This window comes from Lampetra fluviatilis, chromosome 8 (assembly GCF_964198595.1).
Source record: "Lampetra fluviatilis chromosome 8, kcLamFluv1.1, whole genome shotgun sequence".
NCBI lineage: Eukaryota > Metazoa > Chordata > Hyperoartia > Petromyzontiformes > Petromyzontidae > Lampetra > Lampetra fluviatilis.
In genome coordinates, this window is record NC_136282.1 from 10,954,580 (window position 1) to 10,981,560 (window position 26,981).

Here is a 26,981-nt window from a genome sequence, read left to right on the forward strand (position 1 = left end):
TTCGTTTACACAATGAAAGAGATTACATCGTGGGACCCCTAAGCTAATAAACATGCAACCACAGTAAAGTGAACAAAAAAACCTCCAAAAATATAAAAATCGTAACATTACAACAATGTCACCCCCGTCACACTGGGTGTGCCGACTTGGCTCAACAGGATGGTCAACTTTCGATTTAAAGCTTTCGTGACTGCAGGGATTCATCTTCTTGGTTCTTTCGGTAAAGTCTACGTGACTTTACCGAAAGAACCAAGAAGAAGGAGGATGGTCAACGTTGACCTACACTCGTCTTTATGGCCCTACACGGCACCGTTCAATGACGCTGCACACACCTTGTCGAAGTTCTGCATGTTTTCTCTGCTCGTGATCCACGCCTCCATGTCCTGCGTGGGCTGGATGACGAAGGCCTCGTAGTCGGCGAACAGCTGCGTGAACTGGTTGGCGAAGACTTCCCGCACGTGAATGTTCAACTTCTGCTCGAGCAGCTCTTGGTTTGCCTCCGAACCGTCGAAGCCTTCCCCTGTCCCCACACACCCCAAAGAATCGGTCAACAATAGCGCGGCGACACACGACGCATAGCTCTCCGATGTTGTCTTCGGGTTGTTGCTGTCCGCCATTTCGGCACAATGTCCGATGTTTCGTCCCGCACTTATAGGGGAGCCTCTTCAGGAAGCAAATTTCCGTTCGGACATCACACCGAACAGCACACGGGCACGACCCGAAACCCTCAATGGATAACTATCGAGCGCAACCGAGAAAACACACACAATAGCATAACACAGACGCTTTAAGAAGCATTTTTGAAAAATATAGAAATGTATGTATGGTTTAACTTCACTCTGGGACAAATAACTGGGCATTTGCATTAATCTGTCAAGATGTTATGAGGTTTTTTTTTAAGAGAGACAATAAATTCCTTTTGACCATACACTGCTTTATGTATTTTGAGGTAGGGATATGGTGTCTCCAGCCGAGTTTATGAAAAACTATTTTAAAGCCTCACTGCTCATGTGCTAAAGTACTCTTAGGGCACAAGGGCCTTGCCGACAAAATGCACGTGTTCAACAATATGCTCAGTGTCGCGTACGGTAATGAAATAAACTACACCCGGTTACTTCTTGAAAGTGGAAATACGGTGGCATTGCACAGTTACCTCGACCTTCCAAGCGGTTTTCACTTCCTTGACGCTTCAGCGAGTAAGAAATGTCAAAATTCAACCCAGTCCTCTTCGCTATCGCCTGCACACGCGCCAGCGTTTCGTTTCCCTGCAGGAAAATGGAACCGATGAGCACAGAAGGCACGCACACAAGTGGCTCGTGCAGTTATCATTTAAACGCACATATAGAGTGGCCAAACAGACTGGAACATCAAGCGGTCACTCGCAATCGGGGTTTTAACACCAAAGTTTGTATTTAATCAAAATATATCGTGTCGCTCGTCATGGGACCATTAATTTTAGTTCAGCGAACACGACCCTTCGGTCCAATGAACGAAAGCGGAGACGGAAGGGGCTTTGCTCTATTGTAAAATAAACGTGGACGGCCCTTGGTCGATCTAATGTTGGATGAAGACCTCCCCCATGCCGTATCGGCCATGGGGGTTGTTCTAACATAATTCACCACGTTGGTCAGTGCAGGCTGGCAAAGGGGGGGGGGGACCAAGGCAGGTTCAGATATCGCTCACTACTGATGCTGACCATGGGGAAGGTCGCCAGGTTTATAGCGCAGTGTGCTAACAAAATACTTACAACCGCCCCACCCTACCCTTTCGTATGGTTGATATATTCATGATGTCCACCACTCACTGATGGTAGCATGCCTCCCATGCAGGACATCTCGATCTGCATGCTGAGGGACTGTGTGTTGTCTTGGTGTGGTCTGCGACTGTTTTTGTTTTGCTGCCTTGCCCAAGATTGCATTTGTTGTTGGAAAATCAGCAGGAATTGATGTACTTATGCAATTTGCACTCATATATTTCGTTTATTTATATTTAGCGACTTGATTAGCATCCCTATACCTTGCACTCTTATCGGTTTTTGTATTGTTTGTTGTTGTAACTTTCTGACCCGCCTCTACTGGACACGTGTGAAAAAGAGCTTCATAGCTCATCGGATTCTTCCAGTATAAGTAAAGATCCTGATGACTCTGAAATTCTGCTTTGACAGACGAACAACAAAATAAGAAACAACGCAAACCTTCAGCAGTTCCTCCATCCCGCGTGGGTTTGGCACCACGTTTCCGTTCCGCCGGTCCTCGCTCGTAAGATGGTTCTGGTTGCCAAGCGTCGGCAGCGTTCCCAGGCGGTTCCCCAAAGCAGGAGGGGAGGTCGTAGTCTGCCCGAGCAGCGACAGGCTGCGTAGGTGAGCGGCGCTGTCGCTGCAGTGCAGACTCCCCTCGGGTGGAACGCCGAAGCGTAGCAGCACCTCGGAGAGCTCCTGGACAAACTCGAGCTTGTTGGGGAACTGGGGCAGCTCCTCGGGCAGCTCCAGGCTGCGGTTGTCAACGTCGACCAGGCACAAGCTCGCCTGCGCACGCCAGGCACAATGCGACGGCGAGTCAGGCCTGGGGGGCCCACGATGCTATTTCGGGCCAAGTGACACTGCAGTCTGTTGTCCCATATGGACCGTGCCGCTGCTGTTTCATGGGGCACTGAACAAAGATGGGACTTGCTTTATCCGACACAGTGTTTTAGCATACGTGTATGTTTAAACCTCGCTCGCAACTGTGAAATTTCACTATTCGATGCTTGTGTTGAAAAAACGTGTAGATAAAATGTTGATTCTGTGGATGATGACAATAATGGGAGTATGTGCAATCCAATTCTAGTTCGTGGCTCTGGCACTGGAAAAGTTCCCAATCAAGCTCCTAACCAACTGGGCGCTTCTAACTTGAAAAGAAAATAGATTCGAAACAAAGTTGCTCTCAGCAAATATCAGCGAGTAATTTCCCTACTGATCGAGTGGGCAGGCCATAGAGCAGGGCCCAGCGCTATTTGTTCCAGATACTCTGTGTAGTAGGTCCGCAGGACGGTATTGAAGAAGAGAAACCTCATTCACAGCTATATGATTGTGCTTTCCTATGATCGTAGCAACAAATGTCAAAACAATTATGCCAGCCATGTTGATGAATGGTGGGAGGTGATGAACGCAGCAGTCCAACAACCAACACAACACAGCCAAGTGAGCGAGCCAGGCTGTCATAGTTGGCGAGCCACACCGTAATGCACACAAAACAAAGACCAGCCCATAACCTTTTCAGGCCGTTGGGGCAAAGTGCTGTTAGCGAGCACCTATGAAGGCAAATATATTGGGTTCCGTACACAAGACAAAGATCCCCCATATAGCCTGTTCGCGAGTACCTATGAAGGCCTGCATGGTACACGAGGGGGGCGGGCGGGTGGCTAGCACCACACCCGACAGCCTTTGTCTCCCAAGTGGTGATGTTTACACACCACACCAAGTACTCATTTGAGGCCAAGTCGACTTAGGGGATGCCCAGGACCGGTTCAGACAATCATCACTGGTGTTGGTGGCCATGAGAGAGCATCGAACTCGGATCGCCTGGTTCGTAGCGCAGCACGCCTGAACTGCTGCACTAGCGCTCCCACCACGATACGTATGATCACACGCGCTCACACGCCAAGCACCTCTTGAGGGAGCTCCAGCCCATTGCGGCCCATTTCACCATCGATCTGCAGCCCCATGAGGTACGGTACGGGAGCGTCGAGGAAGTGCAGAAGCGATGCCGGCAGGATGGGCACGTACACGTGCTGCCAGCTGAATGGGAAGAGCAGCACCATGATGCCCTCTGCCACCACCATCAGCCGCTGGTAGTCTGCCCACAGGGAAAGAGCACATTTGCCACCGGTATATAAAACACAAAAAGAATCTGAAAAAGCCTCACGAACATATTTTTAGCTGTCGAGCCAATGGCCTCAGGCTGTATGTCTACGGACCCAAGACACCATCCTACTTCCCAGCCAATGAGAAACCTCATCAGTTTGGAAGGGCTTAACCAAAAAAAAAGCTGCTGTGCTTATATGTGTGCTCTGGGGAGGTTGACGGGTTCTTTTTTTAGGATCGCTTTTCATGATGGCCTGAGACCTAAATACGTTGTCCCTTTGTGTGCATTTTTAACATGTCCTAGTGCTGCACATTTCCAGAAAGAGTTGTCGCTTAGGGAATGAAGTGTTTTAAAAGCCTGGAGTAAGACAACTGTGCTCTGAGCATTTCCCAGAATACAAGTAACTACTGCACCATGTGTCTCAATCCAGCTCATATATCCACATGCTCCACGTGCATTTCAAAATGAACTTTGAAGTTCGAACAGAGTATTGTAATGGCAGGGTTAATATATTTGTACTACGGTTTTTTTTTGTTCATTATAAAAGAGACCACAAAAATAACTGACGGAAAGTATTTAAAGCGGAGTAAACTTAAACGGAACGGGCAAATACGAAGGGGATATACAAACTAAGTGGCCCACAAGGAAACCCTATAAAGAGGCAGCTAATTACATTCATAATAGCGCCTGACAATTACATATGCAAATCACTTTTAAAACAATAAACTTTAGACGGATGAATTATTCCCTGTTGCCATCTATCAGCAGGTAGCCCTCATGTTATTTGCACTATAAATTGGCAGCCAGAATAGGTATGAACATTTTCACATAACCTGGCATCTGTTCCGTGGCATAAATAATATATGGCAACTGTTAACGCAGGCTCCTTGCCTTCATTACGTACATCTTCAAGGACGCCTGCTCAGTGTGATATTATCCATTGAAATATACCGTACTGCGCTCCTGACAAGTGACATTAACATTACCAAGGATTATCGTGAGCATGATCAATTTTGAACGAAATGGCCTAATTCCTGCAAAAATGCTCATTAGTAGTTGCAATATTCTACACCGTTAGGTACAATTTCTTTCATGTTAAACCCTGTAGGTGTTAACAGCATATAATACAATTTCTAGAGTGGGCAGGCAAATGGCAGAGATGGATAAAAGCAAGAATGGTAAACCAGGTGTTCAAGACTGTAACTTAGATGTTCATAAATGTTGCTTTGCATGTGATCCGCTGATCCATTGTGACCACACATATTCTAAATCATGCACGGAAAAAAATCGCTGTCAGATTCTAACATTATATTTTAAACCATAAGAAGTTTTTTCTTTTAGTCTCATGCTGATGATTCGTCCTGTTTGCCCAACTTAACATTTGCGACAATTGCAGTTAATCCTGTACACATCTTCTGTTGATAGCTTCGGTAGTACATATTTTGTACCAGATATAAATATCTGTATTTTATGTACCGTGCCAAATCTGACTCGGATGTTTTGTTTTTCAAACATCTAGCTAGTTTATCAGTTACTGCCGCCAGGTACGGTATTTTGATCGTTTTAATTACTTGGGCAGTTTCAATTCTCGTGTTATTTGATTTGGTTTTGGCATTCAATGCCCTGTTGATTTGTGCATCATTGTAACCGTTCATTTGTAGCGGTTCTTTAACATGTTGAATTTCACTTTCTTAGCTCAATGAATGAGCGTCTTGATAAGAGCAGATTTCTGTGTGGGGTGATGGTGTGACTCTGCATTCAGATAGGCGTCAGTATGCGTTTTCTTGTGGTAAACACAGTGTGTTATTTTAGCATTTCGACCCTGTCCGAGCAGAATATCCAGAAATGGTTGAGTTCTGTCAACTTCCACTTCCATGGTAAAATGGATGGATGAGTTTTGCGAGTTGAGATGATTTCTAAATTCGTTAAGTGTATCTTTGCCGTGTGGCCAGACCACCAATGTGTCATCCACATATCTAAACCAAGCAGAGGGTTTTAGTGTGCTTGAAGCTATTGCTTTTGTTTCAAAATTTTCCACGTACAAATTCGCTATCACAGGAGACACATCGCTATCAGAGAACTCATTGCTGTTCCTTCTTTGGTTTATAGAAGTCACCTTTCCACAAGAAATAAACGTTAGAACAGTACATTAAAGTGGAATAACAGTACCTTGTTAAACACCGAAAAACATGAATATAAGCACACGCCTTGGGAGTAGGCCCAGGCGTGTTTTCGTGCATCCTACGTGTGTTTATATCTCAAGTTGATCATAACTTCCCCACCCCCAAGTGTAATAATGTAGGCTTGGGCGTGGACTTCCTGCGCTCTCACCGCGCGATAGCAGCAGGATCTGGTGCTCGAGCAGCGCGCAGGTGAACAGCTGCACCACATTCTCCAGGCCCAGGAGCTCGAAGACCTCGCGCAGGCAGTAGTCGAAGAGAGGCAGCTCGTGGGGGCCGGGCCGCTGGCACACCACGGGGGGCATGTAGACGGAGGAGAAACGCAGGGAGCGGCCGAGTGGCGGCAGGGGCACCTCGTAGAGCAGGTTGTACACGTAGCTCTCGAGCGGGAGCGGCGGAGGCTGGGGGGACGTCACCGCCGTGTGCAGCTGCGTCAGCGCCTTGCGGCACGCCTGCAATCGCGGGCCGGCCGACATTAAGGCATCGATTGTGAGCGACAAGCGATCGGCACAGTTGGCGCCAAGAGGTTCGACGTACGCACGTACACGTTTGTGAGGGAAATGCATGAAGCAAAAAGGTCCGCGGTTCATATCCAGCTGGTGGCAAGGGATCGTGACAAGTTAATACACTGGGGGGAGGGCTTTGCCCAGCCGTGGGATATAAACATTTAAGATAGAAAGCCTGCCTTCCTGCCATTTGATTGGCTCCGAAGAAACTGTAACGTGAGATTAATCACACGTATTGGACAGTCGAAATATTCTATGACTTAAAATACGTTGAAACTACACTTTAAAGTGGCGTATGAACACAGGTCATGCGCGCCAGCGATCCCGCGTGGCGGTGTAGCAGCAGCGCCACCTGAACGAAGGGCATCGGCGCGATGAGGCAGATGCACTTGGACGTGAAGAGGGTGTCCCGCGAGCTGTCGTACGAGGCGCTGTGCCGCATCCTGAGCATGGACGACGAGAGTCCGGTGGCCGAGTCGGTGTCGCCAAAGTCGCTGCTCGTGCTCTCGGCCAACGTGACGAGCGAATCGGAGCTGCAGCCGGGCGACGGGGCGCCGTAGAGGCCGCCGCTGCCTCCGCACCCACCTCCGCCCACCTGCTCGGCGCGGTGCATGGCGTACAGCGTCTGCATGGCCTCACGGATCGGCTCGCTGCGCACCTCCTCGAAGAAGGTGAGCGCAAAGCCGTAGGTGCGCGAGCCGTCCTCGCGGGTGATAAGGAACGAGTGGAACTCTGGGTCGCGCCTGTCGGCCTGCGTCCGGAACGACAGGCCCCGGGGCATGCACAGCTGCAGAAATGTGGGGGGGGGGGGGGAGTGAATAAAAGGTAGAAAATTAATTAAAGGTCATGTAGGAGATGTATATTTTTTATGAGATGTACACGATTGTGGTAATTGTGATAGCCTCTATCTGGTTTGTGTAGCACTGCCAATGCACTCACAGGTGGGACTGGCCACAGCGGACCGAGTTCTCTTTGGGGAGGAACAACGTCAAGTGGGAGGTGCTGAGGACACCACTGCACATCAAATTGGGCCTTAGGAAACAATTTGTCAGAGCTGTAGATAAGGAGTCGGCAGCCTTCAAGTACCTTCAAGACTTCTTCCCGAAGCTGTCTGAGGCAAAGATCAAAGCCGATGTCTTCGTCAGACCACAGAGAAAGAAGATCCTGGAGTGAAATGAATTCCCCAAGAAGCTCACTAGTAAGGAGAAAGCTGCTTGGAACAGCTTTGTCGCAGTGGTTCGTGGCTTCCTGGGCAATCACAAGGTCGAAAACTATGTGGAGCTGGAGAACGTGGGAGTGTACTCGGAGGAGCAAGGCGAGCACTTCCACCAGGATATCCTGGACTTTGAACGCCGCTACCAAGGACAGTATAACGAGAGCATGATGGGAGACTACATTTGGGGGCTGATTCGTGAAAGTGAGTATAATCGTAAATCTCGAAAAACTACTCATTTCCAAATCTTTTACAGTAATTTTTGTATTACTTTCGTATAAATACATGTTAATTTTGATTCATATGTTGTTTTTTTCTGACTGTGAACGAAAAGACACAAATTCTCCCGTTTTCTCATTGAAAAAAGTAAAATTTCTAAATATCACTGTCCTGGTTACAATAGCAAAGTTTGTGGAGAATAATATCTATTTTCTATTCTTTCTAGGCAAAAGCTTAATACAAAATAACACTTACTACCCAGGAACAAAAATTGTGTTACACAGTGTATTCAACATTTACATACATTGTGAGAAACGTTACAGATTATTTATTGACTTAAAGCGTTCGTGACTGCAGGAATTATTATTCTTTGGATCTACGTGACTTTACCGAAACACCCAAAAAAGAGGTTGTAGATTATTGTTTGTTAACAGTCTTATTTTGACGGCTAGCCCTTGGCAGTGTTCGTGCTACATCTACACGAGGACTGCATCTCGATACGTAATAATTCATTCACGATAATTGTAAGAAACATCAAATCATGGGGCAGCTGTTGTTTCAAGCACAAACAATAGCTCACGCAAAATAGGGCACTTCACTTGAAAAAAAAAGAGAAAAAGTTAAAATGAATCAAGTGATAATGTTGTAAAAAACGACCAACCACAATTTACCCAGCTCCAACCTTTGATGTAATTTCCTCCTTAACATGCTGAGCACGCCGAGCAATCAATCGCGCGCACACAGCACTTGTGGGTTATGACCAGAACACACTCTCGTGGGATGGATTTCACACAGTCCATGAAGTGTCGTTACTGCTCAACTTCGCTTAAATAACCAGGACGAGTGCGACTTAACATGAATGTATAGAACCTGCTTTTTAGTTTTGGAGCATTTAGAATGATGCTAAAGCAAAGGCCTCTGAAGGTTTTTTTTGCAAAAAGGGAAAGGTTGTGGCGGAGAGAAAATCCATTGCCATGGACGCAGCATAAATATGTATTAGCTTCCTGAAAGCACACATCCGCATAAATTATTTGATACTTAGGAATTTAATTTGTGGGCCATATTGCCCAAATTGTCTGCGGTGCACAACTGGAATACAAATGCGCGTGGTTCATCAACGCATGACAGTTAATAAAATATTTACCAAGTTTTAACCCCAGTGTAGCATTAGAAACAATCACACCAATCTGCCATTTATTCCTCCGTCATAAAAGATGATGTCTACGACTAATTCAATAAACCAGACATGCTCTGGAGGAACGCATCGGAGACATATCTTACAATATGATTTGATTATAAAACCGATTAAAATTAGACAAAATTGGTTTAAACTGGTTTAATTACCACAAGAAACCGGGCAGAGCCATGCAAGCCGATTCCTCAAGAAAAATGAACAAATATTTAATGCAGAGTTGTAGGATTTAATACGAAAATCAGGGACCACACTAAATATTTTGATTTTGGGAGCAGGTGGGAGACAGGTTCACAGTAAACATGGAACGCTGGGTCAATAGTTGATCCAACGGTTCTATCCACATGCCAACGTTGCCCTCATGTTGTATAATTACTGGGTTTTGATACGTGTATGTTTCTCAGTGCACATCCTAGAAGTCTCGACTGCATGCAGAACATTGCTCTGTCCACGTGTATATTAGTACATGTATACATTTATATATTGTGGTTATACATTCGCAGATGTGCGTTTAGCTCACAAACATTTGTAATTCAAGTTTAACAAACTTTTAATGCACCCTATAATATAAGCAAGGAAATACAGCCATTCTCTAGCGGCTGAAAGCGTACCCCAATGGGTATTCATGCAGGTTTCGTTTTATAACGAAAAAATCAATATCTATAAAATTAGATACAAACACAAAGGTATGCGCAAACACATTGTCCATAGCCATTGCTTTTATTGGCATCACTCACCTCCAGATATTGTATTCATAATTAAAACTGCATTGTGCGTTGCATGTTTTGCAATGGCGTTTTTTGTTTCTCGTGTTTTTCCATGCCTTACCATGCCAACTGCATCCTGGTCAAAGAGGTTCCATTCCACGTTGTTCGGATAATGAGCAAGGACTTTCGACTTAAACGTCCTCCGCAGTGGGCTGGCCTCGAAATCTTCTCCTGCGCAAAAACAACATGAGAGAGAGAGTAAACACTGCACATGAATGTGTAAGGGTTCAATACGAAGGGACCAGGTCAGTTACGCTGTGAGATGTTATCAGCAAAGCATCAACGCACACCGCTGCTGAGCTCCTTATCCAGTGTTGACACCTGGAAAAATGCCTTTCATTCGAGAAGACAGATTCACTTGCAGTTTCGGCATAAGGCAAATAAAAGGTGGTGACGGAAAAAACACTTCAATTACACTGCTAACAAGAAACTCAACACATTTGTCAATAACACTGTGGCCTTAAACGGAAGAAAATAATAGGTGACGTTTCAGAAAATGACCCTTTTTCATAGCACAATCATATAAAGTCCAGAGAGATGACGTGGATTATAAATGTCTTCTTTACAAGGCAGTGCTATTGACGAATGTGTTGAGTTTTTATAATGATTTGGGCACCACTGCCACCACAGGAGCATCACTAAATGTTGTGTGTAATTACACGAAGCATGCTGTGCTGAAATAAATGCAAACGCATTCTCCGGGGACTGGTGGAAATTCGATAACTTTTGCCAAACGCTACTTAAGTTTTTTTTAAACAAGTTTTTGACCGGATATAGGTCTCGTAACGATAAATTTCAGCGTCCCAAAAGCCCTCCACAACCCAGCCCTCGACTGTGACTACATGTCATCGTTTTGATTCTAGTCGGCTTTCAATAGCCATCCTCAACACACGTTTTTGTGCTGTGTTTTCCAGTTGAGTCCCTCTGACAGATGTGTGGTTATGGTGGATGTTGATGATGTAAGTTTCGCTGATGCACAATCCGCGATGACTTATGTCAATCAGGACGTTAAACATCTCGTTGAGAGCAAAATGATAGTAATGGATGTGTAGAGACCCATAACGAGGTCTCTACGCTGTTGCGCCAATCACAGAGCTAGAGGGGCGCTGAGAAACGGAAGCCTCCATTGGAGGACGAAAGGACACGTGACCGGGAGTGGAGAGCTCGGGTCTTGAAACAGGAGGGGGCGGAACCGAGGGCAGCCAGGGGATAAAAGGGGGAGCGTTGAGGGGATTCGGGGCTCATATTCTTTGGGTCATTCGGTAAAGCAACGTAGATAGATCAAATAATTTTTTTAAAGAATAACAATATCACGACGTTTCGATCACAACACAAGCAACCGTCATCAGGTGAGAAATACCGCGGGCTGCTGTGATATTTCTCACCTGATGACGATTGCTTGTGTTGCGATCGAAACGTCGTGATATTGTTATTCTTTTTTATAATTTTTTATTATTTCACCTATCTACGTAGCTTTATCGAAAGACCCAAAGAATATGAATTCCTGCAGTCACGAAAGCTTTAAGTCAAGATTCGGGGCTCGTTTGTGTAGGTTTAGGCTGGAAACCGTGGGTCCGTAGCAAGTGTGCTACCGATCCGGTGATAGCCAACTCACCCACACATAGTGAACAGTCTAGGACAGTCTAGCCACACTTACCAATAGAACCCAGTGATCAGTAAGTTGTTTATTAAACGCGTTGCCTCCACAATATAGTGTGTGCGCCTCAGTATTAACACACGCTACAGATGTCTTAACAAAAACATTTGGGGACATCTGTTGCTTTACAACTGTATAAGATGTGTGAAAATGCATTGCAAATTGAACAGGTTAATTTGTTTTCACATTCAGCGGCTTGAGAAATGAACGAACAAATGATGTGTGGTTTACATTTTTCTCATCTACTTATATGTTGATAGGCGATCACCAAAATGCATTCACCGATTCGCATTCAGAGATTTGGCTCTGAGCTGGCAGTGGGTCATACAAATTCTGAAACTCCATAAAATATAGAAACCTGCATATCACGCCAAAGTGCATAGATGCAAAAGGTTTACAATCAACCGCAGCCTTATTAGAAAACAACTGCAACAGCGCTTCACAACAACCACAGTCACAGCAAATAAACCGATTCATGATCACGCTCGGCAAGAGAATAGGAAGCATGAATCAACGAGAATCTCTCAGAGTCTGAAAAAACCTGATTTTCACCAACATGAAGAAAATGGAAAAACAAGCCACAGACACTTCTAGTTGGAAAGATGAAACGGCAAGAACAAACTGAAACCACGGACCTGCAGCAAGCACAGGCCCAACCACCAGCAGGGAGAGAGGATGTACCCTGAAACCAACCCACATGCATTCGCATTCACAAAGCAGAAACCGCAACGCAGTGAGCGGGCACGCCCGAATTTTGAAAGCAATTTACAATTGCTGTACTGAATTGATAGAATAAAAACAAATGGCATCGACAAATTGCTCGTCATTTTTTTCTCTCGTGTTTGTAAAGTTTCGTCCAGTCCGTTGGCCAAAATGTTTCGCGTTATCGTGTAATTCGCACAAACTGCAATCACTTGTAACCAGTTCTTGCGATTCATTGCGCATCACGAGCACAGACAGTCGGCTTGAGTCGGCAAATCGATGCACCGTCACGCGCCCAGCAATGGAGCGCTTTTGTGCGAGCCCTGTTTACACGTTTTTTTCTCTCAAAAAAACGCAGCTTGCGTTGCTTCGCTGTGTTCGTCGTCCACACTCGACGTCGCTGCTGCTCGCAAAGGTCAAGAGATGCGGAAGGTAAATTGCGAAGACGCAGAAGATGAGGGCTGTTGGCAGGACAGGACTGGAAGATCTGCAGAAGAGCTGGGCAGGCAGCAACAGCAGGGGCCACAGCGGGCGCTAGCTTTACCTTGAGCACCTCCCTCCCTGGAACCTGCAGCCACAGGGGCTCCGCTTTTTTCATCCTTCAGCCACTCGATCAGAGCTGTGCGACAGCACCAAGACGCACAAGTGAACAAAACGTCACAACAGAGGGCGGACTTTTGGGGAAAATGGAATCGCCTCCATATGTCTTGCCGAGGGATGAAATTAGACCTGAAAATTTAAATCGTTAAAATGGCAAAAATTTATTAATTAAATTGCGAGCCATCGATAAAGGTCAGTCATCAAGACAAACGTGTAAGAGCAGTTTAGTGTCTGTTCACCATATGCAACATTTAACACTCCCTGGCAAGAGCAGTACGATGTCAATATAAGAGCAATTTTGCTTTCTTCACTTCGAAAATGTGTCAGACTTACACTCTTTTTAACAAACTAGAATTCTAATGTAAATATACTGACGATGGTCATACTTTTGACAGAGGTAATAGATGACGCAAATTAATTATCTAGTTGGCACTTGGTATTACACTGAATTTAAATAGATAACATATAACAAGTTTAGATACATATGTGGTATAAGATCCTTTGAAATTTAACTGCACAATTTTTCATCAACAATGAAAACTACTGTAACAAATCTAAATTAGGCATTATTAAGCAATTATGATTTAAGAGGTTAACAGGAAAATCAGATTGCATATTGATTCAATGACACGCTACCCACATGGAAATTCAGCCTTTGGTCTTACAAGCCAGAACCTCTCCTCTAGCATTCAAAAGGTTTCAGACCTGGATTGCAAGGAAAAACCGTCTTGAACATCTGTGAAAATACTGGGCATCTGTGGAAAAACAGCTTCACAGCTCATCGGATTCCTCCAGTAAAAATAAAGTTTCTGATTCTGCAGTTTTACTTTTGATAAATGTTGTACACAATGAGGCTGTGCAGGTGCTTTCACATCCACCCTTACCGAGTGTGACCAAAGTGGTTAGTGGAAGAACTAACAAGTCTGCACATGCAATTTCACCTTACACCTGAACGTGGATACACTTGTGTAACCTTGACAAAATGAAGCACACTGCAATAAAGTTTGGCGTTAAAAGTTGCTCTTCTGTGACGATACCCGAGACATTACAGTAGAGAAGGGTATTTGCATTCCATACCATAAATACTTTCTTGCAAAAGGGTCGTGGCACACTGGCGGTAACAAAAAAATCACTTTCAGCGGAACTCACTTGGCCACATACGTGCATAAGATTGCACATTGAGCCTCACCGCATGTTCGGGCAAAGTGCTGGACGAAACTGCCTCCCGAGTCTCAAAACGTGGCACACACACGTGGGGGGGGGGGGGGATTTAGGGGTCACCACTTTTTTTCTCCCCGGTGCTCATGCTGGATAGAGTAAACCGGTACGCATTCAAGGCTGAGTCAACCGAAAAGCCCAGACCAGATTCTGATACCCGGACTCTCACGGTGGTGACGTTGCCTCAAGTAGAGCATGGTCCACACTAGCACCGCAGCGTAAGGTTCCAAAGCTCTAATCGCGCAACCTCAAAAATCATAAAAATTTAACCACGAGACATTATGAAATATATCGATGGAACTGTAACAATACATACACATAAACACCTCTTAAAATGTTACAACCAGGAATATTACTGGTAGGAACCTCCTGGTTACACCAGCCCACAGGGGATCATTGTGTCCGTCCGTGGTGCATTCCAAAAATGGGAGAGGTGGGGCTGGGTGGAGAGGTGGGGCTGGGTGTGGGGAGGGGCTGGGTGGGGCTGAGTGGGGGGTGTGAGGGGTGGTGGGGGGTGGGGCTGGGTGGGGAGGGGCTGGTCACCCCGTGGTGCTCTTATAAAACTCAACGTTTAACCTACTCACGCCGGCTTGTGCCCGTCCTCACAGTCGGCCATATTTGCGGAATACACCACGCCGCCGTTGACCCTGGCCATTGACCGAGCAACCCAACGTTCCTACCAGCTCCCTCCGCAGGAATGTGTTAAAACCCCAAAAATACCCTACCCGAGAGGCATTTTATCATTATCAGCCACCAAAGTTCTCAAAAAAAGAAGAGGCAGAGAGCATGACGTGAAAAGAGGACATTTTAAAATAGCGATAGTGAAATTGCTAAAAACTCATGCCAAAACCGATCGGGACAGTACTTTAGTCACTGCTGATTAAATGACAGCCCAAAATGGATTTTCAGTTTTCATCTCTAACATCGAATCGCCCAGAGTTATTTATGCAGCTAATCCCTGCATCGTGAAAACCGGATTTGTGGGTTTGAATTGTAAAAAAACGAATTCTCTGTGGTACAGCTCAACAAACAACTGCATGCGATAGATTATCTCTCTTTTGCCAATAAAGTATTGCATCATAAACCTGAAATTCTGTATCAAGAACCTTCGATAATTTCCCCTTTGTTATTTATAATAGTACAATAAGATTGGCAAACAACAAGAAGATTGAATGTGTGTTGTTCGAAAAAATGGAAGGAACCGGAAATAGAGGAAGGCCGAAAAGGGAATGGCTTTGATGACGACATCACAAGAGATTGGTGCACAAGACAGAGGAAAGTGGAAACAAATGACGAAATGTGCAGTATACCCCTATGGGGTTATCTGTCCATGGATCGTGATAATGATGAATGAACTAAGACAAGGTCCACATCATCAGCCATGTTCAATCCACTGCTCGATGAAGGCGTCATCAAGAGCTGTCATCATCTCTCAATTCTGTGATGTAATAATCCACCTTGCAACTGCACACAAATGGATGTCATCGCTCCACATCTTTAGTATATAGTGTTAAGCATTTAATTCAGTAACCGTTTGGGAGGTGTACAAAGTTCTGTGTCGGCTGTAACAAAAATGTGAAGCAGCTAAATTAATTGAAGCTGTCAAGAGCTATGGGGAAGCTCTACAAATTAGGCATGCTCACAGTCAAAAGTTATAAATCATAATAATCATACAGTGCCCATTTGAAGGTGATTAGCTATATTTTAGAAAATATGGATCAGATACGAAATTAGTCAATGGATGGACAGGCACACGAAACTGCATGTAACAGCACAATCCCAGTTGGTGAAAAAGTCAGTTTGACTTGGGACGCATTGACACCGTGGTATTTTATTTATGAGTATTTCTCCATTATTGGGAAAGGTAGATTTTATTTTTCCTATCTGAATTCCAATCCTAATTGGTTGACATTCTATACCCATAAAATAAGGCACTTTATGATTATACCAATTGATTACGCGCATCTGTAAAGTGTCCAAAATATACATCCGAAATCATGGAACTGCCCTCTTTGGCTGTTATTAAAGGCCCTCTTACAAGGTCAGATCATTGCGAAGTTTCTTTGGCTGGTATCTCAAAAAGGCAGACACCTTTATACAACTTCTAGAACTGCTGCCACCTCCCCCTATAGTTAGTATTCCCTCCCACCCTCTAATAAAATGCTGGTGTGTGCACTAAATCGGTCAATAAAAAGTGGAAGGAGAAACACATTAGGAGAAGTGTTATTACAGCGTATTATCATCACATTATTCTGGTGGTAATAAAAAAAAGGCTTCATGTCTGCATTCTTAAGGGTACAATACAAATGCCAAGTCGCAATTTAACAGAAGCAATAATGGTGTGACAATAGCTCGGCTTATTCCTGTCCTATTGCAAAACCCTCCACGCTGCGTTCTACACTCAAAGCAGAACACGTCTGTACTGCTCCTATTTAAATACTGCAATTTGAACACGCAATTTCAACAGTTTAAAAAAAACCTCTCCCTCAGACGTGTCTCAAAGGACCACCGAGGGTGTTCACACTTCAAACCCGTATCCCGGGCCACTGCAGGATGCAATAGAATGTGACGATCCTGGTGAGCTGCCGAGCGCTGTTGTGACGCAGGGGTCATCACACCCCGAAATCGGCATTCACTCGCCGCTGCCTCTAGTTTTAAATAGCTCTGGCTTTTCCCCGTGATGGCAGCAGTTCCCCCAATAGCAGATATTGGCCATCAACTGGGAATGCGAGTCCACTTATCTCGGAGACGTAGCTCCGCATACCTGCTTGCCTCTTCATTTATAAGCCAGCCAATTTCTCCCTGTATCTCTTATCATTTATAAAAGCATATCTGTGTGCCTGTGTGTGTGTCTCTCTCTGTCTCTGTGCGAGTCTCTCTCTGCTTGTGTGTCTGTCTGTGTGTCTCCGTGTCTATGTTTTGTCTCGCTCTCAAATTTAGCAATCTTTGGAAGAACGTAATCAACCAGGTGGGGTGTTGACTGTTTTGTTGGCCGACTCTGTGTTGTATTGCATTATATTTCCAAGTTTACTCAAACTTTGAAACTTTGATTAGCACATCGTGTAGAGCTCGTCGAGAGGAATATATTGCCGTATCGTTCGCCTTCAACAGACATGAAATGACGTCGCAACGCAATTTATGCGAGAGCCGGGGGCTTATGGGACCCCAGGGTACCGCCATCAGGTTTATATCGCCGATTTACCAAATCACCTCCAAATCGCTGGCTCACAAATGTGCTCCACTCCGCCTTAATTAATATTCATCATCAACCATGAGCTATCCACTGCAGGATGAAATCTTCCCCCTTGATGTCACCATTGCTCACAGTCTTACCAGGTAACAATTCCTCCAGATACTCCACACAAGCCAATATCATCGCTCCATTTCCACAGCACTAGATATGTATGCCTGGGCATGTTCCCTCCCCCAATCCCCCCCCCTCACCATTTATTCTTGCAGTAAATTGTTTAATATCGATAGTCTGTGCTAAACCTTCCCTGGACATCAAAACTGATTAATTAAAAGCAGGCATTATAAATCTCAAGAATTCAAACAAATACATATTTCAGAATTGCATTTTCATAGGTGTGCAGAACGCATTATTTACGAGAGTAAAAACAAAGCAGTTTACCACTGACTTATTAATAATACATCCGACACGAGTTCTCCACCCCCCACCCCCCCAAGGATATGTACGCTCTCAGTGTGCGAAGCTTCTAACACAGTAGGTCTGAGCTGAGATGATTGCACTTACAAAGAAAAGGGAACGTATTTGGGGTTTTATCCACCCTGTGATTTGCATACAACTTCTATCCCTCGTAATACCTTGAATTTGCGGCCAAAATCCCACAACCATTCTTACTGCGCTATTTGAAATATAACGCCCCATTCTAGCCACAACTCACTAAATCACTGCTTTCATTTCAATTCACGAAGTGGGCAGACTTACGAGAGTACAAAATGTATCGACCATTAGGACAGGGTGATTATTCATAGGCACTAATAGTATCCACTCCTAACGGTGCATCAATAGCAGTACGGTCTTTGTTGTTGCTACTGTGATGTAGTAATCTCACACACACAGACAGCAGCTCAACTGATTCCTGCGTGGTAAAATGCTTGCTGTACAATACACATGTAGAAACTAGTAAACTATTGAGAAAATTTACTTTTGCTAGCATACACGCCAAAAGGCGTCTGTTAAAAAGATATTTTCGCTGTGATATGCAAATCCAGCTGGGCCCACAAGCCAGGCCAGGTGTGGCACGTTTGGTTACAGCGCTTAGCTAATGCTGCAATCCCATCCACTTTCACGGTATTACCAAGCGGTGCCGAGAAGATTTAATGTTTCATCAAGGAAGGTCAGAGCTCTCTCCCTTCTGCCACAGGGGTGGGAGGTCCGGCAAAGAAAATCAATTTCGTACAGAAATCCCATTCAGGGAGAGCTCTTCATTGCCGAACCATCCCTGATAAGAGGCAGCGGTCAAAAACACAGACACATGAAGAGGCCTCAAAGGGCCGAAAAAAGGTCGTGATTTCGCTTATTTCAAAGGTTATCGTGTTTAATTATTGACAAAAACATTTCAATGCATCCATATGAAGCAAATAATGACTATGCGTGATTTCCCCCCCCCCATCACCTTATTTATTTATTCCACTGCGCCACCCATTGTTATTTGAGATGCAGCATCAGGAAATGGAGATGAGACACACGATCCAGCGGCAGAGTCACGCGGCCACTCTAAACAGGAGGCCTGGGGAGTGATCGCGGCTCATCGCACCGGGGAGGGCCCAAGGAAATAATGGAGACCGCTCTCCAGGGAATCCAACTGCAGTTCTCATTAATTAGCACCACGAGGCTACAGGCCAATCATTAGTGGATGACACCAGAAAGTCCCCAGTTCAAAGGGTACGTTTTATTTTCTAATCCATCTCCCTTCATTACTTCCACATGCTGCAGGGGGTCAATATAAACATTTTACAGATGCTTTTTTTTTTGCGGAGACATGAAATATATCACGTAAAACAATGATCAATTCTGAGAGCGAAAAGGGGACCGAAACGAATACAAAAGTACAAAAGCTGCTATTCTCTTTATGTTTCAGACATATTTTTCATAATCACTGTACACAAATACTCATCCCATGACTCAAGGACATGAACATATTGGCACAGTTGCAATAGCCCCCATGCCTAGTGACCCATAAACACAAGCCCCTGCCATGTCAGACTGCCGAAAGGTTCCAGTTCATCCCAGTATTGTATGGTAATTTCAGAACACCAAGAGGGCTAAAAAAAGCGTACTTTTTTTCTGTGCAGGTCGACACACAACATTACCACAAAAGGTGGTCTATATTTAACTTGTCTATTGCGACCTTATTGTTGGGCCACCTTTAAAACCAGATTAACTTCTAATACAGTAGGTAACTGACCTTTTCAGTCCTCCAGAATGTAACCTCCTTCCTGTGTTAGTAATAATTTAGGGGCCTCTGTTAATTGGCTGCTGAATGAAGGCCTCCCCAACACCGTGCTGGTCAAGACGTTTGTTGGAACCGTATTTGTCCCACGCTGGTCAGTGCAGATTGGCGATGGAGCAGCAAAGTACCGGTTCAGATATTACTCGCCACAGATGTTATCCACAGCAGGGATTTAATCTCAGGTTGTTGGGTTCAAAGTGTAGTGTGCAGACCACTGAACCACTGCTTCAAACCCCCCCTCCCAAAAATGTCTGAGCGATCATAACTGCCTTTTAGAAATGCCAGTTGCTAGAGGCCAGCAGTGACTGTTCAGCGGTTATTTACATCAGCTGGGAAATAATGCAGTCCAAAAGGCACAGAAAAGGATTCTGGGCTTGGTAAGTGGACACAATTTGACCAAACTGCCATCAGGCAAGACTCAGTTCATGACCTTGAGCTGAACTAAATTTGCGTACAGCTATTGGCTTTGCTTCACAATCTAGAATAAGCCATCGTGGCCGCACGTAATACAATAATGCACTATTTATTGGGTGTGTAAAATGCAAAAAACATCTTTCAACATTTTAACGAACAAATAAACAAAGGACTTCCAATAAAAACTCACCCAGACAAGGTATCTAATGGTCCACTATAACCATGGTAAATACTGCTGATGGTTGCTGCCAGACATTTCGCGCATCACTTGTCGAACCGTGCACCGACGCATTTTGTTTAAGTGTCAGGGTTTTTTCCCAATTGTGCCCTCTGATGACTTCCCGACCGGGGTTATGAGAGAGGCCTGTCAATTAAATGCGGTCCTCCAGGGTGCCTGGAATCCACGGTGTACTGTGCAGACAAGACCTCAGACTTGATCACAACTTAGTTTCTTGATCACGCGGTGTAGCGTTTATCACTTCAGAATTCCTTGCTGACAATAAATATGGATTCACGTATCTTAGGAATCAGATAAATATCACACAATGATGACATCACCGTCACTTTATTTAAGAACGAAACAGGAAGACGTCTTCGCAATTATGGCTAATCGCCTGATGAGGCTGGTTGTAATCACCAGCGGAATGTTGTACAGCGATACCTTGACTTTTGTCCGCTTGACTTTCGTCGCTTCGCTCTTTCGGCCGTTTACAATTATAACCACATTTAAAATTTCGTCCACGCGCTTTCCTCTTTCGTCCGATTTCATCCCAAACCTTTCACGACGTTCGCGCCACGCGCCATCTTTTTCGTTCAGTCTTTGAATAGAAGTCGTTCGGTGAGCATCTCTTATATTTGTGTTTATTCACATATTAATACTGTACTTATTTCTGTGATTATACTGTAAACAATTAATATTAATTTTTGTGATAATAGTATAATACTACAGTGTGCATAGTTATTTTCGTGATTATAAAAAAACGTGTACAGTATTCATACTGTGCTTATTTTTGTGATTACTGGAAAATTCTTATTTTTGTGCTTTAATATATTCATAATCGGTCGTAAGTGTGGTGATAGTAAAGCTAAAATAACCTATAAGGTTCTCAATTTGCAAGAAAAGCTTGATATATCTTCTTGGTTCTTTTGGTAAAGTCACGTAGAAGGGAAATAATAAAATTATAAAAATAAAACATAATAAAATACAATTCTCACGACGTTTCGGCCACAACGCGTGACTTTACCGAAAGAACCAAGAAGATGAATCCCTGCAGTCACGACAGCTTTAAATCGAAGCTTGATATAATGAAACTTAATGAGCAAGGCTAAATAAAGGCTCTGCTTTGACATTCGTCCATTTTTGACATTCGTGTCCATGCTCTGGTCCCTAACCAGACGAAAGTTCAAGGTATTCCCGTACTCGAATTGTAAATGTTGTGGGTTTATTCTCTAACACGCTAGTGTACTAAAGTAGTAACGAATTGGCATTTTTTGTTTATACGTTACAAACCTTACTAATTGGCTGTGTCGGGTGGTGGCGGGTTTAACGACACATTTATATTTAGGCGACCTAACCCAAAATAAACCTTTTATTATGGATAAATATCAGTCACCCATTCCTTAATTCTAGATTTGAAGCTTTCGTGACTGCAATGATTCATACTCTTAGGTTTTTTCGGTAAAGTCACGTAGGTAAAAAATAATAACAATAAAATAATTCACACAAATGCCAAATATTGTCTGTTATTTGTGAGATTGATATTATTTCTTCAAACTGTTACAGAATTTTAAGGTATTCTTACTGTTAAGCATAATTTGTTAGCTCAGGTCTGGTACTGCGGAATTATGGAATATGTATAAGCATATGCGTAAAGGTTGTTTTTATATTTACTTGCCCATTCTAGTAAAATGTTTTTTTTGGCGAACTTGTAACAGTTTATACAATAGGGAAACGTAACAATAATTTATTTTTTGATTTAAAGCTTTCGTGACTGCAGGGATTCATAAAACAATAAAAATAGTTTTATATTAATATTATTTTATTATTTCCCTTCTACGTGACTTTACCGAAAGAACCAAGAATATGATTTATTTGTTCTATAAACAAATTGCTTACTCAGCTGTTTTAATTTGAACTTTGACATTCTGATGAATCAACACGACTCTTTGCAATGCATAAGTAAGCTATACCTGCTTGCATAGCAATGCTATCTTTTGCCAGAAAACAGTCGGTTATATAAATATTTACAACATAAGGGAAGAGTACATTTGCACAGCCGTGTTTGTTAAACCTTGGACACAGAAGATAATGTACAAAAGAAAACAAACGTTCAGTTTAAAAGACAAGTGATTATTTTTGAAAATAGAAACGTTAAGTGATACTGGTCCCGAATAAACAATGGAAAGCTACGTAATCCATCGTCCGATCAACGTCATTAATTCCAATCCATCACAGCAAGAACGTGTACACGGCTGCTAAAGGTTTAGTGATTACGGTGATTGTAAAGGTGGTGGCGTGGAACCAATTTGTCACCTTTGTACGCACCGCCCCTCTCCAGCAACAAAACAACCCAAATCTTGCTAACGGTAAGCAGGAAATAGATGGCGGTTCATCGCCTTTGGTCCTGTATGCTGTGCACATCTCATTAGCAGCACTAATGGGACTCATGTGCATTAGCATAAGCTGGTTCATTCAAGTGCAAAATCTCCTAAGGGCGCGGCGCAACAATGAATCCTGATGGTTCTAATACGAATCTTCTTCTCAAATAGCGCCGCAATATTCGGTGGGGATAATTTAATCCGCGGCACTGAAAGTCCATGGGCAATCGCGATTCGAATGTAAAAACAAATGTGAACCGTGAAACAATTTAACTTAAACAATGTTCAACGGTATTCGCAATACTGTAATGTAACAGGATAATGGCCCGAGATTTGAGAACATTTACATAACGCGGAGTGTTGCACATCCCAGTGGGTGTTTAGGGACACATATCCCAGCCATAAAAATTCACACTTTCGTGCCAAGCACAAAGAAATGCATAAACATGATATACGCCAGAGAGACAAAAATAATTAATAATAAATGTTTTGGTTAGATCGCGTAAGTATGTGTTGTAACCCTCCACAACCCAACACAGCCAGTAAGGTTTGTCACGTAAACAGTTAGTGACTAATTCAGCCCACCGGTGTGTTGGAGAGTAAATCCATGACGTTTCGCTGGTAATCACATCCAGCATCATCGGGCGATTTGCCAAACTACGACACATTTATAGTTACGCGATCTAACCCAACAAACCTTTATTAAGAATAATATTGGTCGCGAAAGCCTGCATGTTAAACAGAGGGAAGAACACGTATGGTCATTTCCGCGTGTGTCGTCCCAGTGCCAGCAGATGAAGGCCCCTTAAATAAGATCCGCTTGAGCACCACTCAAGGATCTTAAGTCTCCAAAGTGACCTTTGCCTGCGATTTCGCCAACTCACCTCGACACAACAAACTGCAGTGGGATTCCCACGACCAGCCAACCGGCCAATGCATGCGCACAAAACGGCACGTGTTAAAAAGCACTCGTGACCCATGTTTTTAATTTCCACACCGCCAACATGCATGCATGAATGAATGCGGGTTGTAAAAATTACGAAATGCCTGGTAAGTTTTCAAGTATGTCAAAGTGATGCGTGCGCGAAACTGGGACGATGCGTACCTTTACGGTTTTTTATTGGTTACACGTAAGGGTCGGGTAAGTTCAAGGTTCACATGATGCGTTTTTGTTTCATTCGCATCTACGAATAGTCATTGAATTGTTAATACAATTGTTTTTATATATTTTACGAATCTGTTGTCAATCTACTGCTGGAAGAAGGCCTAATAATGATTAATGCCATAACTATGTACACGTTGATTTCACCTGCAATATCTAAAACGGTGCTATAACAGAGCCTTATAAAATATTACGTTTTGCAACTAAACAGCGTGAAGTTAATTCGGCTATTTTACAAATCTAGTGCTGGATGAAGGCCTCTGCACGCCATGTTGGAAAGGGGGGCTCTATTTGTCCATACTTCACCACGCTGGTCAGTGTGGAATGGTGACTGGATAGCCCCCCCGTCACTGATGTTTGCAGTGACTCGTCATCAAAATCAAGCCACCCTGTACAAAGTGCAGTGCGCGGACCACTGACCTACAGTTCCACAAGTTATGATGATGATGATTATTTAAATTCACTCGGAGACACTTCAACATTTTGGCTTGAGAGCCACGCAATTGTGTACACTGCGGAAACCAAAAATGGGAATCTAAATTAAAAAGTAATGGCTTGGAGAGTGTCGAGTGCGAATGACTGGGAGGGGAAACAAAGCATTAAAATATTAATGCCTTAATACAATTAAGGCATTTAATTCCCTAAAAATGCGTTGAAGCGGGATCCCTTAAAATTAGCATGAAATTTCACAGAAGCCAACTGCAGACACATTTGATTTAAATTTGTATTATATTCAAGTAGCATAGGTATTTTTCTATAAACGAGCTTACTACATTTTAATTTTACAACAGCTTGTTGTTTTGACTGATGTCTTGAGACCCGAGTATGTTGTTGTGTTGTTTGACGGTTGACAGTAGGGCCACAAGCGATCACGTTTATTGATCATTAAACGCAAGAATGATGTCACCGGAGGAGACATTGGGACGACTCGACCATCTGCTTCCTGTGGGCCATACGAGATCCCTGCACACTTCAAGCAAGTGCTGTATTTCACGTGTCAACGTGGTCTCACGTACACCCTAATTCCTCTGACACGCACGAAAACGGTGCTTCTTGAATTTAGTTTCACCGCACCGCTAAGCTCTTCCCGATAAACATATATGTTCTGTAGGAAACGAAAATAATTTACTGCTCGGCGTTGGGGTTCGTCCATCATGTTAAAAAAAAGAAAACTACATTTTACAACACAGCATATGGTGCAATTCTTTATACTGGACAGTGCTACAGTGTTGTCGTGTGTTTATACTGGTGCAGGTATACACTATATACAAGCATATTTAGCATACGAAAATTAATACTGCACCATGTAGGATAATTATAGTAAAATAACAATAGTTTACAGCTCTTTGTTAATCCACTACTGGATGAAAGCATCATCGTGCCTTGTCAATCATGGGGGTTTTGTGTGCCAGACTTAAGTAAGCCGGTCAGCAAGGGTTGGTGAAAGGGGGCGAGATGGTAGGAGACTGGAGAAATCCAACTCAATCTTGATTTTAAGCTTTTGTGACTGCAGGAATCCATACTCTCTGATGACGACCGCTTGTGTTGCGATCGAAACGTCGTGATTTGTTTTATTTTATTTCTAACTACGTGACTTTACCGAAAGAACCAAAGATTATGAAATCCAACTCAGTTACCACTTCACCGCTCATGTCAGCTGTGGCCAGGTATCAATTTCAGGTTTGCTGGAGTTACATTATCTTAATCTTACAAGTGTGATTCATTCATTCACTCAATCATTTATATCCTTTTTTTTATAACCAGATGACAGCTCATTTAGACAAGTCCTGCAAATCAGAGGCCTACAAAAATAAACGAGGCAAATGACTACAGATTGGTTTAAATAGAACCAGCTGTACAAACAAAACAATACCCTTGCAAAAGTTGTACTAAGAGCAATTTAACTTACAATCCAGTTATAATAAGATGCTCATGATATTTACATACTATATAAATTTAAAAGATAATTGTCAGAGATTGAACGCCCCTATAAATTACGTATAGAATAGTCATCTTAAAAACATATCTAAAATTAACTTTCCTTGCTCAACTCTATTTCAACTATTGCTCAACGATCTGGCACCACGGTGGCTAGATGTTCACTACCTCGCCTGGTATACAGCAGGTCGTGGGTTCGAACCCAGCCCTGACGCCGGTATATATTGAGTTTGCATGTCTCTCGACTCGTGATTGTGTGGATTTTTGTTCCCTCCACCTTTTATAAACATGCGTTTGATAGTATTTGGCTGCTATACACTTCCAAAAGATAAGCCACTTGGTTGAGCGATCACTTGTGGTGAGGTATCTTATGAAAACGAGCTATACCTGTATAGCTTAGTGAGCCTTACCTGATGAAAACACAATTTTAGTTCAATACTTTAATTGATATCTGAGAAAGTGTTACAAAAGGCAAAACGTAAGTAAACGCATTTACATGCAAATGAATCAAACTGCCCCCCCAGCCCCACCTTCAGCCTTTGCCATTCATCACCGCGGTGCCCATCTGTGTGTGCGTGTGGCGGGGGTGCCAAACGCCACACAGCTGCACCCCAGCGCAACCTCTAACCCCACTCCAACCCCACTCTGAACAGCAATCGAATGCGGGCTGAAACAGACAACAGATGTCACATCAATTAATGGCTTGGGGGGGGGGGGCACTCCCACTGCTCCCCCCAGGGGGGGGGCAAGCCTAACATATTGAAGACTCCATTCTGGTAAGAAGTGAGAGGTGGGTGGGGGGATTGGGGGAGGAATGAGGATGAGAATATACACACTCAGCAAGGAGCTTATTTTAGCAAGTTTTGTATTTCGTGTGAAAGCATAGCGCACGGGCCGGGCGGCAGACGCGGTGCAGATGTGACAGAGAGGGCCTGGGCGATTGAGCCATCATGACAAACACGCAACGTTGCCAAACTGCATTATAAGTTGCGGGAAAGAGCCGTGACAAGCAGCTCGCATGTGGGGCTTTAAATTGTGAGGCACGGGCACCCACACACACAGAGCTGCAACGGTTCTAGAATTTGTCGACTGCAAATGAGTTCTGCCGATGAGAAAATCACCCGGAATTTCGTAAGATCTCAGAAGCAGACTTGAGCCTGGGTAATTACCTTAATGGTAGAATACCATGCATTACAGGTGCTACAGACTGCAGAGGGCAATGCAGCAGAATTCATTTATGTACTGTTATTCTATGCCCCCATCGGTTTTCTTATACGTGTTTGCAGTCACGTGGGC

The 26,981-nt window shown here is 43.8% G+C and overlaps 1 protein-coding gene across 5 annotated transcripts in view; it reads right to left on the reverse strand.

The window, feature by feature from the left end:
• Positions 1–26,981, reverse strand: part of LOC144933862 (DENN domain-containing protein 5B-like) — a 52,406-nt gene that overhangs the window by 17,173 nt on the left and 8,252 nt on the right. For 3 of the 5 annotated variants that reach the window (XM_078859095.1, XM_078859098.1, XM_078859097.1), the window contains exons 2-9: positions 12,823–12,897; positions 9,981–10,090; positions 6,881–7,315; positions 6,174–6,474; positions 3,646–3,833; positions 2,195–2,524; positions 1,154–1,265; positions 333–520 (exon numbers count right to left, since the gene is read on the reverse strand). In XM_078859095.1, the coding sequence (XP_078715221.1) occupies positions 333–520; positions 1,154–1,265; positions 2,195–2,524; positions 3,646–3,833; positions 6,174–6,474; positions 6,881–7,315; positions 9,981–10,090; positions 12,823–12,897 (1,739 nt within the window). The remainder of the gene's footprint in view (positions 1–332; positions 521–1,153; positions 1,266–2,194; positions 2,525–3,645; positions 3,834–6,173; positions 6,475–6,880; positions 7,316–9,980; positions 10,091–12,822; positions 12,898–26,981) is intronic. The other 2 variants (XM_078859096.1, XM_078859101.1) reach the window with 1 other exon arrangement.